This window comes from Lissotriton helveticus, chromosome 12, assembly GCF_964261635.1.
Source record: "Lissotriton helveticus chromosome 12, aLisHel1.1, whole genome shotgun sequence".
NCBI classification, from domain to species: Eukaryota; Metazoa; Chordata; class Amphibia; order Caudata; family Salamandridae; genus Lissotriton; species Lissotriton helveticus.
Window position 1 is genome coordinate 840,023,904 of NC_136073.1, and position 17,713 is coordinate 840,041,616.

Genomic DNA, 17,713 nt, shown 5'->3' on the forward strand with positions numbered 1-17,713 from the left:
GAGGCCACACTATTTTCTTCAGATGCAGCTCGTCTAAAGAAAGGGACCTCTATTAAGTGCAAGCGTGGCATGGGTTACTTGGAAACAAACAATATTTGCAATTCTAGTGGGATGTGGGTTTATAGGGGAATAGGGTGAGAAGTTATTTAATTCCCTCAAATTGTAAAGCGTTCTGATATCCTTCGGGATCAAGTTCGCGTAATATAAAACGTTATAAATAAAAATAAATAGGTCTCACATTTGCGAGAATTTAAGCTATTGACATTTACAGTGCCAATAGCTGTCTTGTAAATGCAAAACCTATTGCATTGCAAATGCTTGTTTAAAAAGGAATCATCCTTTTGACATATTGTTGACATATTGTTGAGTGAAATGCAGATGGAACTACTTTTTCAAATCCTCAGTACATCATCCGTAAGAAAAAAGACAAAAGGACAACCATAACCTGTTTTAAAGCATTTATTCAACTCTTACAAAACAGAATACAAAAAATGTGGTATCCACGGCATTACGGAAAGGAAATAACTTCCCAGTGGAACCGTATCAGATGCCTGATACAAACAGTAAAGTGCTTATTTTTTTTCTTTCTTTTTATATTGTTTTTTTTAACAGTTTCTTTTTCTCCTCTTACAACTGACCCTCAGACACAAAATTCCCAGAGGCTTCAGATGTACAAAATCGACAGTGCATTTATTACACGTACTAGCGTGGAACCAGCTTTTTTGGCAGTCTTCCTTTGCCACCTCCCCGATTTCAGTAAGCGTAAAAGGGGAATAAACAAGGAATGAATTCAGTTTGCAGAAAGACTTTTAATAGTCATTGGAGAGAGAGAAAAAACCGACATTGCAATGTAAACCTTAGGACACACCCTTCCCCCCCCCGCCCGTCTGAAGGGAATATGTGAGACACAGAGTGAAAAACATTAATTTTGATGGTCACCAACGTTAATATTTATTCTTTCATGTTACTCTGGTCTTTAATGGCAAATGCAGGCAACAACATGCAATAATCTATGTGTGCCCACAACAATGGAAGCGCTAGCTAGACCGTAGCTTGCATTTTTATAGCTTGTTCATGGAATTTTCATTCGATCTGAAGATCTCAAACCAAACTTAGTGCATCAATTTTACCAACAGATGTAGTCACAGTTGGTGGCTAGCTAGCTAGCATTTCCCAGTCAACAGAAAACACATTTACAAGGAATTTATGGCAACGATGTGCTTTTACCACAAATTAAACAACCAAAATTCAGAGGCGAACTGGGCTCTATGGAAATGTAGACACCGACATGCCAGCTGGACTTGCCAAAGAACCCATAGTATGTTAAGTGCATTCATATAGCATTAAAACCCCGCCATGGTGATAAAGCGCTTTGTCATTGCTATGTACATTTTGGTGAAAAGGGGGAGTCTCAAGCGTTTTGAGGGGCAGGCGGTGCCTTCCAATGCTATCAAGTCTGGGCAGAACAAGCCACAGCTCTAATACCAGCTGTTTGTAAAAGATCCCCGATATCATATACCTTTAGGGTCTGTCAGATAGAGACTAAACTTAACATACTGTCGAGCTCCAACTAGATCTGAGCTCTCAAGTGCTGTAACAAGGCACTCGGCGCGATAGGCCTGGCAGCTCAAGTCCTAAATTAAGCAGAAAAACACTTGCATGGGTAGTATGCATTTCCCCATGGGAGGGCTTCTTCAAAAGTGGTTAGGGGCTAGATTTCACATACAATCAGTATCTGGAGATTAAGATTGTAACTACAACTCGTAACTTGCTGTTGTGGTGGTGTTTGATGTGCGCACGTCCTTAAGCCATCTAAGAATGATCCCTTTCACTTTCGTCCAGTAGCTCCTGCTTGCTACATGCACTTTGACTCATTGTCCCCCTCAACTCAATAGTGCCTATTTTTACAAAAGTAAATCAAAAAGGATTGCCGTAAACCAAATTTGGCAAGGAACGCAGAAGCCCATTCTCTATCCTTCCAAAGACAGACCTTGATAGGAGATCTTATCAGATTGTCAACAATAAACAGTTTGTGGCTACCAGGTGTTGATTACTTTCAAAAATACAATGTGTACATCCCCCCCCCCCCTCCCTTAACCTGACATACATGTTCTCTCGCCATTCTTCATCACAGCCGCATGAGCACAGAAATGTACTGCAGCTGTGGAAACACACAGCCAATGGCATAACAAAACTTGAGGAGAGCCCCCGGCAAAGTACATGGAGGCTCCCCACGCAAGCTCCCAGGCCCCCCTGCACAGTGCCAGAAGGGGACCCTCTGAAGCTCAGGGCCCTCCACACCGCGGGGGCCGCTGGAGGCTAATATTAGGCCACTGAGAACATCAACCATTTTAACATCCCATTCGCCTGCATCATGTCAGACTTCAGAATACACAACACCAATAGATGCTAAACCTCAGGGCGATGAGCTCACAGCTCCAGGTGCATTGGAGCCACGCGAGAACACCACAAGGGTGTTACCTCTTGTTTATGGGTTGTTCACGTCTGTTTTTTTTCTGCTTCCCTACACTAGCACCATAATGGAAATATATGCAAGTGCCCATCAGGTGTGTCAGTCTGTGTCATTGCTATAACAAGGCAGAAAGACCACTTACGCTTTCATGGGCAGAGGCTATCTGCGGCCGACACATGATTCTCGCCGTGCAACCACAACACCTTTCGTGCCAAAATTTACCTACACAGACCTGAATTAAATCTCCTGCCAAAAATATAATTATATGGCTCCCAAGCGTACAATCACATGGAGGCACTAATTTCAAGGAATAATGTCCCTTCAGTTACTGAAATCATACTGGACTAACACTGTGGATTATTGCTGCAATTATAATGCCCCACCTTCAAAAACCTATTCAAGTATTTATGGTTCTTCAAGCACCACCTGTTGCCAAGCTCACTTAATAGCTCAGTTTGCGCGTTTGACAATATTTACATACAAGACTGCAAGTACCACTCTAAGACACTGAACTCGCAACGTTTAATGAAGGGGGCCTTCAAAGGGAAATTTAACAGTGGCTCTTTAAGAACATTTTTCTTAGGTTTTCACCTTCGGGATAATGCTGATGCCGAAGCCTGCCTGCATTTAATTTTTTTTTTTTTGTCCGAGACTAAAACCAAGAACAGCTTAGGCAGGCTAGTGTAACAGTGGGACAGGTCTGAATGTAACTCCTCTATAAATTCAACAATGTTGATCAACAAAACCTGGCAGCCACAAAAAGAGACATAGATCAATTCTCCAAATGAACGTCTGCTTCGAAAGGGAAACGCTGGTCAGAATCGACTGCAGTCAACAGGATTCCTTCCAAGTAGCCAAGCCACATAAAGGAACCGGTTAATAAGAGCTTAGGTATGGGCAAATTCCTATTGTGCGTAATATGTCCATCCCACATGCCCTGCACAATAGTCGTGTTGGGTACATGTGAGAAAAACTACAGGGGGAGGTGATTTGAGTGCAACTGTGCTCCTCTGGCCAAAAGCAAGAGCCAGGCGTGTAACCAAGGCGCTGGCAGCGATTTACAGTAAGAGAGAAGGTGTCAGGGGATTGAGCTTTCTTTACAGGAAAAGCATCTTGCAGTGATTCTGTGAACATTATGAATATCTGAAAACATCTCTTCCACTGTAAGCAACATGTCTCGAATTGCCATAAGACTCCATGTCACCAGGAAGCCACTTTTTTCAGTCTTGTACTCTTCTATTTGCACATCTTTAGACATCTCCAATTGCTTCACATTACCGTAACATAAACTACAATTCCCAGAATGCAAAGATATATCAAACAGAATGGAAAAAAACATTGCTCGTTTGCAGTGACATATTGCAGGAAAAGAGTGCAAAAATGGATCCTGAGCAAGTCAACAGCTGTTTGAGAACTAAAGGTACACTTGGTGAAAGAGGCAGCTGTTTAATTTTCAGACGCTCCTCATCCCTGCAAAAGTTACCAATATCCCAGCCCCCCCCCCCCCCCCCCCCGAAAGAAATTATATACAAGTCTCATAAGGGAGAGCACATCTTCGAACAAGAGCAACAATGTAACGCGCGCTGGAAACAACCCAAGTGGGGTCCACTCATGACAACCCCCAGTACAATACACATGCCCTGTTCCCTGTCCCCACAAGGGGGAGAAATTGTGCGCAAAAGTGTAGAACTAGCTTATAAGAAAACTGGGAGATGTCTTGGCAGACCAGAACCTTTTTAATTTGTATTGGGATGTTACGCAGAAAGGTGAGAGGTTGGGTGTGTAAGACTTAAAACAAAATCTAAATAAAACATAGGGTTGCCCTGTGCTACCTGTCATCGTGAAAAGAGGAAAAGAAGGCCATATCTCAGCTTTAGCGATTTGCAGGCTACAGAGCGCCCCTAACATATGAGGCGGCTACAAATTATCTTTAAAATGAATTAGGTGAAAACCTCAAGTCCGGCAAATGGATGCACTTCAAGGCACAAGTCGGCCAACAGAGGGCGCCTTTCTGACCAATTAGTAGGGGTGGATTGCACCATTGTCCGTACGAGTTGTTGTTGCACTAAGTCTCTCCAACTCTGCAAAATGTCTACTGCTATCTGCCGAATGACCATTCTCTCTTCACAAGTGAGTTTAAAAACAAAAAAGAGGAGGAAAGAAATCTACCAATGTTTGATTGGGTACAATTTTGTACTAGCAAATACCTTTGTTGGTAACTTTGGTGGTCACTCTGAGGACGGGCATCTTTATTCAGTGGTACCAAACATCCGGGCCCAACACTAGGTGGCCATCTATGCACAGTGTGCAATCTGCAGCTCATATGCCGCGAACCTACAGTTCTCCCAAATTCATTTTTGTCTATTGCCGAACCATCATGAGCCTTTGGGCCCACCCCCATACATTCTAAGGAACGCATAATTGAGTGTGGTGGGAGGAACTTTCACCGTTGCGTGTAGTTGGAAATTAGAACAAATCTTGTGTCTGTCCAAAAGATCCAAGTCATTATGAATACAAATACCAAATAGAACACTGGCCCCTTTTTTAATTTTAAAAAGAATGTCATCGTTTTCATTTTTACTGAAAACGCTAAGAAACCTTCACGGAAGAGTAAAAAGATATAATAAAGATCGGCTGCATGCACGTCATCAGAGATTACAACTGCTTCTTCAGAAGCACACCAGAAGGCAGACTTTGCTGCTTTTAACTGTGGTGCTTGTAAGGTGCGACTGGCATGATTATTGCAGCCTGAGGTTTACCAGTCCCAGGGTGAAGTCCCTCCGCCCCCAATATTGCACAGCACCCACTCCAACCCCATTTTTTCATCCTGCAATAAACACAAAGCAGAAAAAATGCAGTGGTAACTAATTTGGGTGCCTCTGTGTATTTTTTCAATGTTATTTATTATCGCTAGGTTTGTAGATCTAAAATATTCCTGGTGTGATAAAGTGTTCTCAATAGGTGAACACAGCTTGCATAAAGTCCACACCAATCTAGATGTGCAGAAGGTGCAGGAATGGCACTGTGTCGGGGGTCAAATGTATCCCCACACCATGTGCACTCCACCCAATACTCTGCTAGATAGCACTAGGTTTATGAAGACAGAGGGGACTGCTCCAGAAACACCAGGAATCAAGGCTGAGGAAGGGATGCACAATTATCTTGGCCCAGCCCAACACAAGTGTTTGACTGCAGGGAGTCTTGTCATAAATGTTTTGCTCTATTCTGCTCTCTGGAATTGCCTAAGAAAGTCCACCTGGGGACATGTCTGTCTCAGAACCACCACCATACTGCTCAATTCAAACCGGTCAACATCAGGTTCTTCCAAAACCTGGACTTCCCTAGGCTTTGGCTAGTTCCCGTCCTGCTTTGCCACTTGAATTGTGGAGATTGGGGGCAGTGAAACAGTGCACGCACACATCCTTCTGAACTTCCCGAACGTCAAAGGGCTCTGCTGAACCATAAGTGGAATCTGACTAAATACAAAGAGTCGATTACAAACCTAGTGAAGCACATTGCATGTGTCCAGACTGTGTGGCAACGGTACAAGACTCGATCTGAAAGCGGGAGGCGTTCTTGACTATGGTTGACGGTTTGGCATGCACAAACTCGCTGCTGGTCTATAAACCCCCCTACTTTGCAGTTCCTCCCATCTCCAAATATTGTCATTTCCATCCTTAACTTCAAGGTGCCAAGTACATGGCAGAGCTATCTTACACAAAGAACTTTTCAGGAGAGTGAACTATGAACAATTCTTCAACTCTTTTGGACAGGTGGAAGTTGGACAGATTCCCAAACCTCACTCCAGAGGTCTGTCTGATCATCCAACTGTGGAAAACCAACATTTGTAATTACATTCCCGGAGATTCATAGAATCAACCACATCTAACACAGGGTAGCCTTGGTGAAAAAAATAAATGGAAAAAAACACCTGAAACAGGAGTATAAAACTCCAGCATCGAGCTAGCTCAGTCAAACATGGACTTCTGATCCCATGCAACTTCAATTCCGCGGTCTCTCTTGCTTACCTAGAACTAAATGCAAACTTGGAACATGTTTTTGCGACTCTTCACTCAAGAGCAGAAGGAATATGAATCACGTCTTAAGGAGAAAGTGTTTTTTATCAGACATGATCCAAGTAAAATGTCCGATGCAGGTTAAGGAGGACTGACGTCACCATGAGATTATTCATGCGATAAAATTATACATGTAAATGAAAATCATTTACGCAGTTATCATGAAAATCTCTAATGACCCCAACCATATGAACATAGGTTGAACACTCCCATAAACAATCTGGTCTTAGAAAATGTGTAGAATTTTTTTTTGTTTGTATTTTTTTCCCACACTGATTTTTTTTTGGAATGATTTTTTTTTTTTTGCATGGTAATTTTTTGTGTTTTTTTAGCATAAAATAATGACCATTCGCACCCCAAGTTTGCAACAACCAGCAGTGACAATACTGGTAATACACAAAATTGCTACATTTCTCTCTGTAACCCCCAACCCTCTATGGATATATTATCCATTCCCCTCCCGACGCACCCAGTTTTGAAAATATGACCAAAAGTCTTTCACAGTTTGACGGGAGCAGAAAATACTAAAGCAATTGTTATTTTTACAAAAATAGTCTTTTTTTGAGTACAAAACCCCCCCATGAAGTTCAGTTACTGACTGTCCCTTCATGTCCATGAGATAAAGCAGGATTTTCTTCAAGTTCAATTTTTTCTCAATATCATAAAATAAAAACCTTCTTTTATAAAGGGGGTTAGGGGACTTGCCGAGATGCATGGATCAATAATATTTGGAAACCAGCCAGTGAAAGGAAATACTGACCCAGCAATCGGCACCAACATGATTAGCGAAAGAAATTAGGGGTAGGGCCGAGACCCTTAACATACATACAACAGACAGCGACAGGGGGAATAGGAAAGAAAGTGCGATTTTACATGCTGTCGACCATTGCACCGGGTGATGGGCTCCCAGCCCCGGACAAGGTCTTCTGTCTCCGCTTGGCCAATTTGGATTCGGATGGCGGGGACAGTCGCATGGAACATGAGGTAGCTTTAATGACAATTGGTCGGTTCTCCTCCTCCTCCTCCTCATCCTCCTGGTGTTGGGTCAGCTGGCGATTCACTGCCATGGCTTCTGCAGCAAAGGAGGTGAGCTCTTTGGCACTGCTGTTCCTAAAGAAAGAGACAAAAGGGTAAACCTGTTTTAGACTGACAAGCAAAAATGGTCAAAATATGAGCGCACGCTTATAGTGCATCAAATGTACAATATTGAGCCATCTATAAGAATGGTAACATTTTACTGTAAGTGTCCACAACCCTTATTTATTTTGAACTTTTACAAAACATAACCAGATACATTCTTCTGATGCACAATGGGAAAGTAAATTAAAAAACATGGTGGTTATTAGCCAAGCCTGCAACTATTGTAATGCAGACCAATAAGCCGCACCAATCCTTTCTACACCACCACAACAGTGCGTGGAGTCAGGGTCCTGTAAATGAATGAATGTTTAATAATGGGAAAATGTGGGAAAGTAACTTGGTACTATGCTAACTTGAAAAAAGTAACTTTACACTGCATTCAGTTTTTGTGGAGTGCCATGAAGACTACTCAGGGTTGTTGGAAATGTCCTCTGACATTTCAACCATTTTTGTCTAAAGAAGTGAGTAAACCATGAGATGTTGTTGGGAGGATAACAAGTCTTTTTGTTGGATTCATTATGCCCTGAGATTTGTTAAAGATGTTCCTCAAAACATGACTGTCGCTAAGCGCATTAGAGGTAGTGCCAAAAAGATTACATTTCCTTACTGCTTACAGGCCAGGTGATTATTTATTTGAGTGACATAGAAAAAAACTAAGGTATATTACTGCTGAGGCAGAGCACCTACCTTTGTAAGATGATGGGTGTTGGGAGTGTGTTATCTGGAGCACACTGCAACATAAAAAGAGACTTCAGTTAGATTCAAGGTACACCTCGATCAAGAATCTCTACTCATGTCCTACTGCTTCATTCGGTGTGCCAGATATTGTGAGGATGGTAGTGATTTAGTTGCAACTATCATATTTTGTGTTCAGATAAACCTTACAATCCTTTTGCTAAGTAAATAAATGCTGAATAGAGGCAGGTGGTTGTTCTTGAAAACTTGTGACCCAATCCCCGACCCCTTCCCACCCACAGACACACCGGACATCAAAGCAACCCCAGTAAGCTATATCCACTACATCTAGCCTACACCACTGGTCCCACAGATAGACCCCACCTAAACCAAAGAGGTCATTTACGAACGGTGGGAGGTATAAAAACAAAGCCACAAACTAAATTCTTATCAGATCACTCCATCCTCTTGCATCTAAGTGAAATGCTTAATGCACATTGCAGGAGGCTAATTAATGTTCTGCTACAAGAACACATTTTAGGTTGACAATAGATAACCTGCCCCATTATCTGAACTGGGCACATGCAGCACTCTTAGTAACAAGAGTCTTCGTTTATACCCTTGCAGCTCCCTCCCAACATCAAGACAAGGCAGGAAGTACAGATGACTCACCCCCTGCACCCAAGGGTGCTGCAGCACCTGGGCAGCACTGAGACGTTTCTTGGCATCTCGGAGAAGCAGCTTGGAAATGAGGTCTTTGGCGCCGAAGGAAATGTGGGCCCAGTCCTTGTCAGGAAATTCGTACTTTCCTTCTTGAATACTCTCAAACAGCATGTTCTGCAAATAGAAGTTAAGACAGGACATCAGAGTTAGACACCCGAGAGATAGAGGCACCCACCACACATGCCAACCAGTCCCATGTGCCCCTACCTGGCAGGTATGGCATGCCTCTCCACGGTCCCAGCCACAGTCACTGCCACAGTGACCAACGAAGGGGGGGTAGCCACTCAGCATGATGTAGAGGATGACACCCAGACTCCACAGGTCACACCGCTTGTCATAGATGGACGCCTCCTCGCTGAACGCTTCCACCACCTCTGGAGCCATGTACTCCGCAGATCCACACTGTAGTAAAGAAACAAAAGTGGGACTGTGAGCTGGCAAGCATGTATGTCACAGAAGAACAAAAGGCCAAACACTACAGATCTAGCCGGTCACCATACAGCATGGCATTTGTGGAGGGCGTGACTTTCCGCCACAGAAATAGAAATAAGTTACTTACCTGCAAGAATGGTTTTGCTGCTTGAAGCAATATAGTGGTTGATTTGAAAGCTTTTCTCTGGATAGATGTCAACAGAGGTTGGAGTCTGGCCTTCACAGAAAGATAGAATTCCATAATATAGACTAACTTGCCAACACATGGCTTTCTAGAATAGCCGGCCCCCTTTAAAAGGACAGATCTTCAATACAACGTGGTTAAATAAAGTTTGACTTCACTGAAGTATGGTTTTCCACACAGGATGGCACGCATAACACCATAAAAACAGCACAGCTTTGACTAACCCAGCAGGTCCTACACAACTCCCCAACTGGGCATAGCTATACAGCACTGTGCGAGTCTCTTAACCTAGTACCTCTTCAACGCAGCAAGTAGATTGACAGTATATATAAAACTGAAGCGTTCATAACATTGCGCAGTGGTATTTCCATAAACAAGGCTTTCTCGCTGCAGCAACTTGGACCCAAGCCATCAGCGCGGGCGAACTGCCTTCTGGGCGAGTAATAGGGGCCTGTGGAATGTGTAGTCACTGGCCACAGTATCTTAGCTGGGTATCGAAATGTCTGGTACATACAGTGTATTAGGCTTAGAGGGGCGGTTACCCACCATCTGCTCCTAATGGCCCTGTGGCCCAATGGGAAGCGTGTTTCTGTCTGTGCAGAAACTTTGTTTTCATTTCTTTTCCTTCCAACTTTTTGATATGTAGCCAAATATTTCAGCACTATGTCCTCACACTTCTAGGAAAATACATTCCTTTCCGAGAAGGGAAACAGGCGGAAAAGCTAAAGGCCTCACAGCTATTCACAGTACTTTTAGAAGGATGGCTTGGAGCCAAGAACTGTAGCAAGCCCCTCCCAGGGTTGCAAAACACTTGGTTGGCTGCCAGAGAAAACCTGCCCAGGTAGACTTTTGCACCTCCCCTTAACAGGGGTTTGCCGTCTTTATCTGAGGCCAACCGAGGGCATTAACCCTACCACTTACTTTCTTCTTTTTTTTTTTACCGCTAAAAAGCTCCAGGGCCACATTACGTCTAGCAGTGTGGCAAGTTTCAAAAAGCAGCTAAAAACAGGGCGTCCTGGGGTAAACAGAGATGTGTTAAACCTCAGTTCCCAAAATGACAGCTAGTGAATTTAGCGTATGTATCTACAAATAGTAGGTACCGCCAACACGTCAGAATTTTTTATGGGGCCAGCCAGAGAAGGGAAAACAAAAGGTATTTTTGCCCAGCCCTGTCATCACTAACAATCACCACTAAGCATTCTATAAGTGTTCCTTTGGTTATGTCACCGTGGGTTTTGAGGTACATTTTGACATCATTCATTGGACGTCATTGGACAGCTCCTTCAAAGTTGTAGGCACACTTCAGAACCCAGCCACCAGATAGTGCAATAATGTCCCGCATGTAAATCCAGATTACATCTTTGCTGCTAAAGGACACATTTTGCCAACAAGCAAGGGTAGGTTTTGAATGGCCTTGAATTTATTGCATGATCCCTACTTACTGGTTAGGAAGACTTTTCTCCTGCACCTTTCCAGCCCGTCTCCTGGCAACAACCCAGCAGCAGGTAGTTATTAACATATAACCCACACCCTACTGTGCTGTAATAAACAACTTCAAAACCAGGTCAGGTAATTCCCATGAGGAGGGCAGTGTTTGAGCCATGTAAACAGATACCCAATCTTCATATCTCCCTCAGAAGCACTGCCTTTGCTTATTTGTAATGTTCTTGCCAATTAAAATGGCCACCTTACATGTACCCCCCCCCCCAGCCTGGGTAGCAGTTTCAAATCACAGCTGCTTAAAAAGTTAGTAGAGCGAGTGCCGCAGAAATCAGTGATACCAGCAGTTCTCTCATTAGAGTTGAAATACTGACTCCCCGGTAGCAAGCCCATTCAAGCTCAAGTTCAACTTGTATTTAGTTTTAGTTTTTTTTTTTTTAATAGCGCTGCTACATACCGAAGAGTAGCGAGCGCTTTATAGCAAGGGTTAATGGAAAATACAAACTTTTTCAATATCAGCAAACGGAAGAGATATTGCGCTTGCAATTGGAAGGCAGCTAAAAGCTAAATATTTGTGGGTTTTAATCGGTAAACATTGAGGCAGTGATTTAAAACATTTATGGAGCTGCTGCATGCATTCCAAATGTTCAAACTTTGAAGTGGGAGATATTGCAAAAAAAATAAATAAAAATAAGAGTCGAGGAACTGTATTTTCCACATAAACTACAATAGTAAGTTTGGGATGAACACCTAAAGAGTGAAAAGCAGCATTAGTTTTTCAGCAAGCAAGCCCTCCACACCAAGGATCTATAGCCCAGGTAATATTTTCATTGCTGGGCTGCACTTTTTTGGGCCAGCCAGCCAGCCCCAGTGACTGTCTTTATGACACGCTCCGAATGGTCCTCATGCGAAAAACAGCGGATGCGGGGTAAAAAAGCAACACTAGAGCAAATAACCACTAAACATGTTTTCTGGACTCCCACCCAGGCATGCGCCTTTGTTCTCGCGACGGTTTCTCTAGCTGATCCCGTGGCCCACATCATCAAAAGTAGAGAATATAACACCCATAGTGTTTCTCTTGGGTGGTTGGGCGGTATCGGTTACTGCTTTGCTATGTGTTCAAATAAAACAAAAAAACAGCCGGCTGGGCACAGGTCCCAACTACCGGGTTTCGCCTGCATACTGCAAAGCGCGCAGTCAGCATTTTCTGCTCCAGACCCATGTCCCCAATAGACACAGAGTAGGCCTTTGTTCTACTTTTATAAGCTGTGGCGCTCAGTCAACAGCCTGCTTGCCAAGGTAAGAGCGTGCAAGAGACGTACATGAGTTCAGTGGAGGGCCCACACGTAAGAATCCTTGTGGCAGCCTGTTCGAGCTTAATTAACGTTTGATCTGAAGCTGGCACAAATACGGTTTGAGGTGTTTACCATATCCAAAAGTAATCCAAAAGGTTATGTTTTTGCTAGACAAGGTTTTTAGTTGTTGGTCCTCAGAGTTTCGGACACAGGGCAGCCTATCAATAAAAATGTAAAGTGCTTCCGGGGACCAATTCCTGAAATGTGTCTAATGGCATCTATAGGTTTTGGTTGGTGTTTAAAATGAACCAATAGTTACTCCTTTCATTGTCTGGTTTATAAATTGATAAACCTTTAGTTTTGCTGTCCTGTAAAAACCAGTTGATACCTGTGAAAAGTGAATTTCTCTAGGGTATGTTGGACTATAAGCTACCAGAGAGCTTTACGCTTCAGAAACTTTCTGAAAGAAATTCTGTGAAATTTTTCAAACCATTTCAGACATTTCAAAATAGTTACAGGAAGAGACACAGAATCAGTATTACTTATTAGATTAACAAGAAGTTTACCGGGCGGTGGGGTCCGACCGTCTTCAGGGGATTGCAGGTCATCATAACGTCACCTCTCTTCAACATTTACATCACCCATTCTAAAACAATGGGTTAGATTTACTGAAACCCCAGATATTCGTGCCCACTGCATATAAACAGTCTCTTGAATGGTAGTGTATGCCACAGCACCAATCTCGGACACGATGAGTCCTGACCGGCGCATGTCAAACTCCAGTAAGTCCCATTGCCCAGACTGCTGATCACCACTTTCCTTCAACACAGCCGTGCTGACTAGACACCACTCGCTTCCCCCACCGCCACGTCAGCTGCATCATTTTCACAGTTGGGAGTAGGTATTTTCAGACATGGAGCGCGTGTGACATCTGTGCACCCACCATGGACTCTTTCTAAATTTCTGAGCTCTTACTGATCTACTTATTCCTGCTTCACTGGGACCCTTGCCTACACTAACACAAGCAATACCCTAATTTAAAAAAAGTCACAAAAATGCGCAAGCATCTCCATTGCTAGTGGAAATGCCAGAAAGATGAATCTGGCACAGAATAATGTGATCAACATGACTTGAATCAAGAGAAATATCTAGTACCCCTCATTATCGGCAATTCCTTCACCTGGAGTTACTGCTTGTCGGATCCAACATACAAGCCCTAATAGAATGAATAAACAGAAGTTCTGATGTTGTTCACCCTAAAGGTTCCCCAAACTAGAAGTATACTATTAAACTGAGAGTAAAGTACGTATAACATCACCACAAAAATGTCAGCCTCCTGTCTGCAATGGAAATTGCAGACCCAACTGGAAGGCCACAACTGAACTGCCAAAAGAGCCACAAGACCATACCAGCAAGCTATACAGATCCCAATAACCTAGTTTGTTTCCGATCAGCACTACCTGGACCAGGATGTGAACGTCTAGTACCTGTGCTTCCCAAACATTGCTGTAAAGTGTAAACCAATACTTTTTCTGGTGTCTTGTACACTTCCTGATTCTGAAGTAAAGACTGCTCTAGTTCCAGTTTAAATCTGAGCATCTTAAATCCTGTGTATTGTGGGTTATTTACATGTCGGATACCTAACAATTACAGTGCAGATTCCCCAGAACAGCTGTGACCTTCAAAGTGTGGTTTGGATAAGGCTGCATGAGTAAGTGGTTATTACAATAGGTCTGTGTTGATCCTGTAAGGAACTGACACACTCAACAATCAACATTCCATGGCAGCTTGTTGTAGGACTAGTGTTTAAAACAGTTGACTGGCATTACTAAAATGTTACAATAGCTGGAAACGATTCCAATTACCAGGATCTAAAATTCTATGGAAACAAGTCAATTGTAATCCATTCCTGCATGCACCTTCTAGGGCTGGGGTTTACTTTTTCATATCTTTGTTTTCGGGAGCCTCAGTCAAACTGGTTTGGATTGGCTGATCTAAACCACAAGTTCTAACAAGCATTAATTAGGTGGTTGAATTCAGGCTTCGGACTGGAACTAGATGTTAAGAGATGACAAGTCACCTGGGAGCCTAACGTGGTGCCTTTGTTTAATTAAAGGAGAACACCATCAATGCACTTAAATGCTAATGTTGGGGGTGCTCACAATCAAACTAAAGCCCCAATTATATTTTATACACAAAATTGAGGGTATGGATCGGAAGCCGGTAGGTGGAATTTCCTGGGTGGCGAAGATGTCCTCTACAAGTTGATTATTGAATGTAATAACATTGTTCTGAAACTTTTTAAATCCAGTGTAGAGATATTAAACCAGGGAACAAGAGTTCCGACCCTAACCCGCTTCTCGGCATGATTAACGCTGGTATTAAATAAGATTGCAAATAATGTTAACTTTGTGTTGCATCTAGTAAGTCACTGATGGCTGCACTGCCCTGCAAATTTACAGAGATAACAGAAGCCCACTGTTACCCCCTTGCTATTTCCCCCCACAGTGTGGCGTCTTGGTTAACTAGTGGGCAGATACTTATACTTAAATTGTAATTAGTTTTGTTTTATTTAGGTGAATCAAGATGGGAAGATGTGACGTCTTAGTTACCTGTAACAAGATGCTACCTGATCTAGAGTGATGAATATGGGAGCAAGGGAGGCATTTAGACGGAGGACTGGTGATGCGAGGACGCTGTATTTATTGTTTGCTCTCATTAAAGATATGATCAATTACCTTTATTCGTGAGGTCTCGCTTTCTAACTCGGAAACGCTGCACATGCCCACCATTTAAAACTAGTATGAGAAACATTTTTTTTTCGAAAAATGACGTGGACCCTAATTGTTCCCACTCAGTCAAGCAAAGAAAACTTCGGGCGAAAGACAGCCAAAATAAAGCCATATTGGCTTAAAATAAGGAGTCTCCTGGCTGTATCGAGGTTTTTTGACATGTACGGCACGGCACGGGCCTTTATTCTTTTTATTTTTATTTTATACTTGCAGAGTATGGTTTACCAGGCCTTCCATTTCTACCTCCAATAAGGAGCCGCTCATTTAAAGAGGCTTATGTGCGGTCTAGTTGTTCTGCGTTCCCACGGCCTCGCAGCGCGCGTCACGCTCCGCCTCATCGGATGACTTTTGTGTGTGACGCACTTTTGAAAACAGAGGCACGCCTCCCCCCACGCAGCCCGCGCACCCCGCCTCGGCTTCCCATTGGGCCGCCGGCTGTTGCTACCCGGAGCCCGCGTCTGCCTCGGTGTTTTTCCCCTGTGGTTCTTATCGCTGGGGCCTGGCAGAGGCCCAACTGTCAGCGCCGTGCCGGTGGGAGGGGAGCGGGCCCCCCGACCAGGCTCCCGGTCGTTGTGAAAGCTGCACAGGGGCGGTTACTGGAACCAGGCCTAGCAGAGGTGTAATTCAACGCCCCCCTATTCACTGCGAGACCAAAATAACTTGAAAAGAAAGCGACACACTCAAGTTTACTTAACATGTGTTGCCCCTGCGCTTTCGAGGTTGCTCCATCTGTGTTGGTTTTGTAACCAACGGTCTAAGGAGGAAAACACGCAGACCTCCCTGCTGGGCCGTGGGCCTTAAAGGCCCCTCTGTGTGGCGGCCAACGCAAACGCTCTTTTTTGCCCTCGAAGTAAGGTAAAATAAAAGTATGCCATTGTGCAGCAGGTCACAGACCAAACGGTGAACTCTGTAAAGTGCTCAAAACGTGTTTCAGGCCAGGCCACCCCACATAATAAAGTAGTCTTCCCGTGTGTGACCTCGGCTTGTTAGCTAACAGGTGTTACCTGCTGGGGCCTTTATTTTTTATTGCTAATTTATAGACGCCAAGGCTCCCCATCCAGCGCTTAAAGTGCTAATGGGTACAAAAAATCAAAATGGGCTCGAGCTCACTTGTCACTAGCGTGTCATCTATCACCGCATACGTGAAAATGTACTTTCGAAGTGGTTTTTATTCGGAGCCGTCCAAAATACTACATAGAGCATTATGCCGATCATATACAAAACGTGCAGAATCTGGCATGGGGAGAAACGGATATGGGGGCTTGTTCTATCAACCCCAGCAATATATTTGCCTGTATAAATTGTAAGATTGAAGTAGGGGCGAAGGCTTTATCAGGTAAGGGCACCTAAGTGCCAAATCTCAAAAGTAACAAAAACAAATGTCACCGTATATTTCTGCAATTTGATTTGAGTGCAACTTACTTTTATGTTTCATGTGTTGAGGTGTGATGATTAACAAGGTCGTACAGGGTATCTTAGATTTTTATTAAAGCAAAATAAATGTTATTTAGCCTGGTAGTGTTTGTTGTGGTATCTGAAAATGTTGCATGTTTAATGTGATTTTGATCACAATCTAGGATTGCACACCTTTTACTCATGCGTTATCAGAACTGTGCATCCCATTAGTAATGTGGCCTAAGACTGACTATATGTGCACGCTTGTTATTGCATCTTTCGTTTCAAATGGTCTGTAATTTTTACACAATGATTAGACCGGAGTCTCAGCTCGAAAATTCAGCCTCACTCCTGGCACGATTAGCATTGTAATGTCTTGCACCTAGGCTTTTTTTTCTTTTGGTCTCGGCTCTGGGAGGTGCGTTTTATCTGTAGACTTACAGGCTGTCCATCTACCATTGGTAAACTTCAGTGTTGCTCGCATTTTCTTTTATTTATTTATTTATTCAAAGTTTTATATAGCGCGAACAAGATACCAGAGCGCTTCACAATGAAAGGGGTAGGGGCAGTAGAAATGAACAGAGGTAATGGGAGCAATGTAGTAGTCACTAACATGAAAGGATAATAATAACATATATAAAACATATCAAAATACAGTCAGGTAAACAAGTAATATAAGACGGTACAAGTCATTGATCCCACTACAGAGGTGTTTAGGTACACTTTGGGTGTGTGGAAGGCTTATAGCCGTGTTTTTAGTATAGAGAGAGCACTGAGTGGGGGCACCGGGAGGGTGAAACAGTGACCCAACGTGTATCATATATTGGTTGGAAGTAAGAAAGTAGCGTAGTAGTGTCTCCCTCAAGTAGAGGTATAGTGCCAAAGGACAAGGTGAGCATTGTCACAAAGCAATGCAGAGTCTCTGATCCAACACCTATAACGTTCAGGAGATCTTGGCCACAAGGATGGTTTTCACCTCTTTCTTGAAGAGTGCAGTGGAGGAGATACGCCTGGTTTCAGGAGGGAGCGCATTCCAGATCCTGGGTGCCATTCCTGAGAAGGAGCGCTTGTAAGTTTTCTCTTTCCGG

At 43.3% G+C, this 17,713-nt stretch overlaps 1 protein-coding gene across 1 annotated transcript in view; it reads right to left on the reverse strand.

Annotated features, from left to right (window-relative positions):
* Positions 1–443: 443 nt before the first annotated feature.
* MKNK2 (MAPK interacting serine/threonine kinase 2) overlaps positions 444–17,713 on the reverse strand; it is a 42,469-nt gene continuing 25,199 nt past the window's right edge. The window contains exons 11-14 of the mRNA XM_078671545.1: positions 9,295–9,489; positions 9,037–9,201; positions 8,377–8,420; positions 444–7,659 (exon numbers count right to left, since the gene is read on the reverse strand). Of these exons, the coding sequence (XP_078527671.1) occupies positions 7,419–7,659; positions 8,377–8,420; positions 9,037–9,201; positions 9,295–9,489 (645 nt within the window). The 3' untranslated portion in view covers positions 444–7,418. The remainder of the gene's footprint in view (positions 7,660–8,376; positions 8,421–9,036; positions 9,202–9,294; positions 9,490–17,713) is intronic.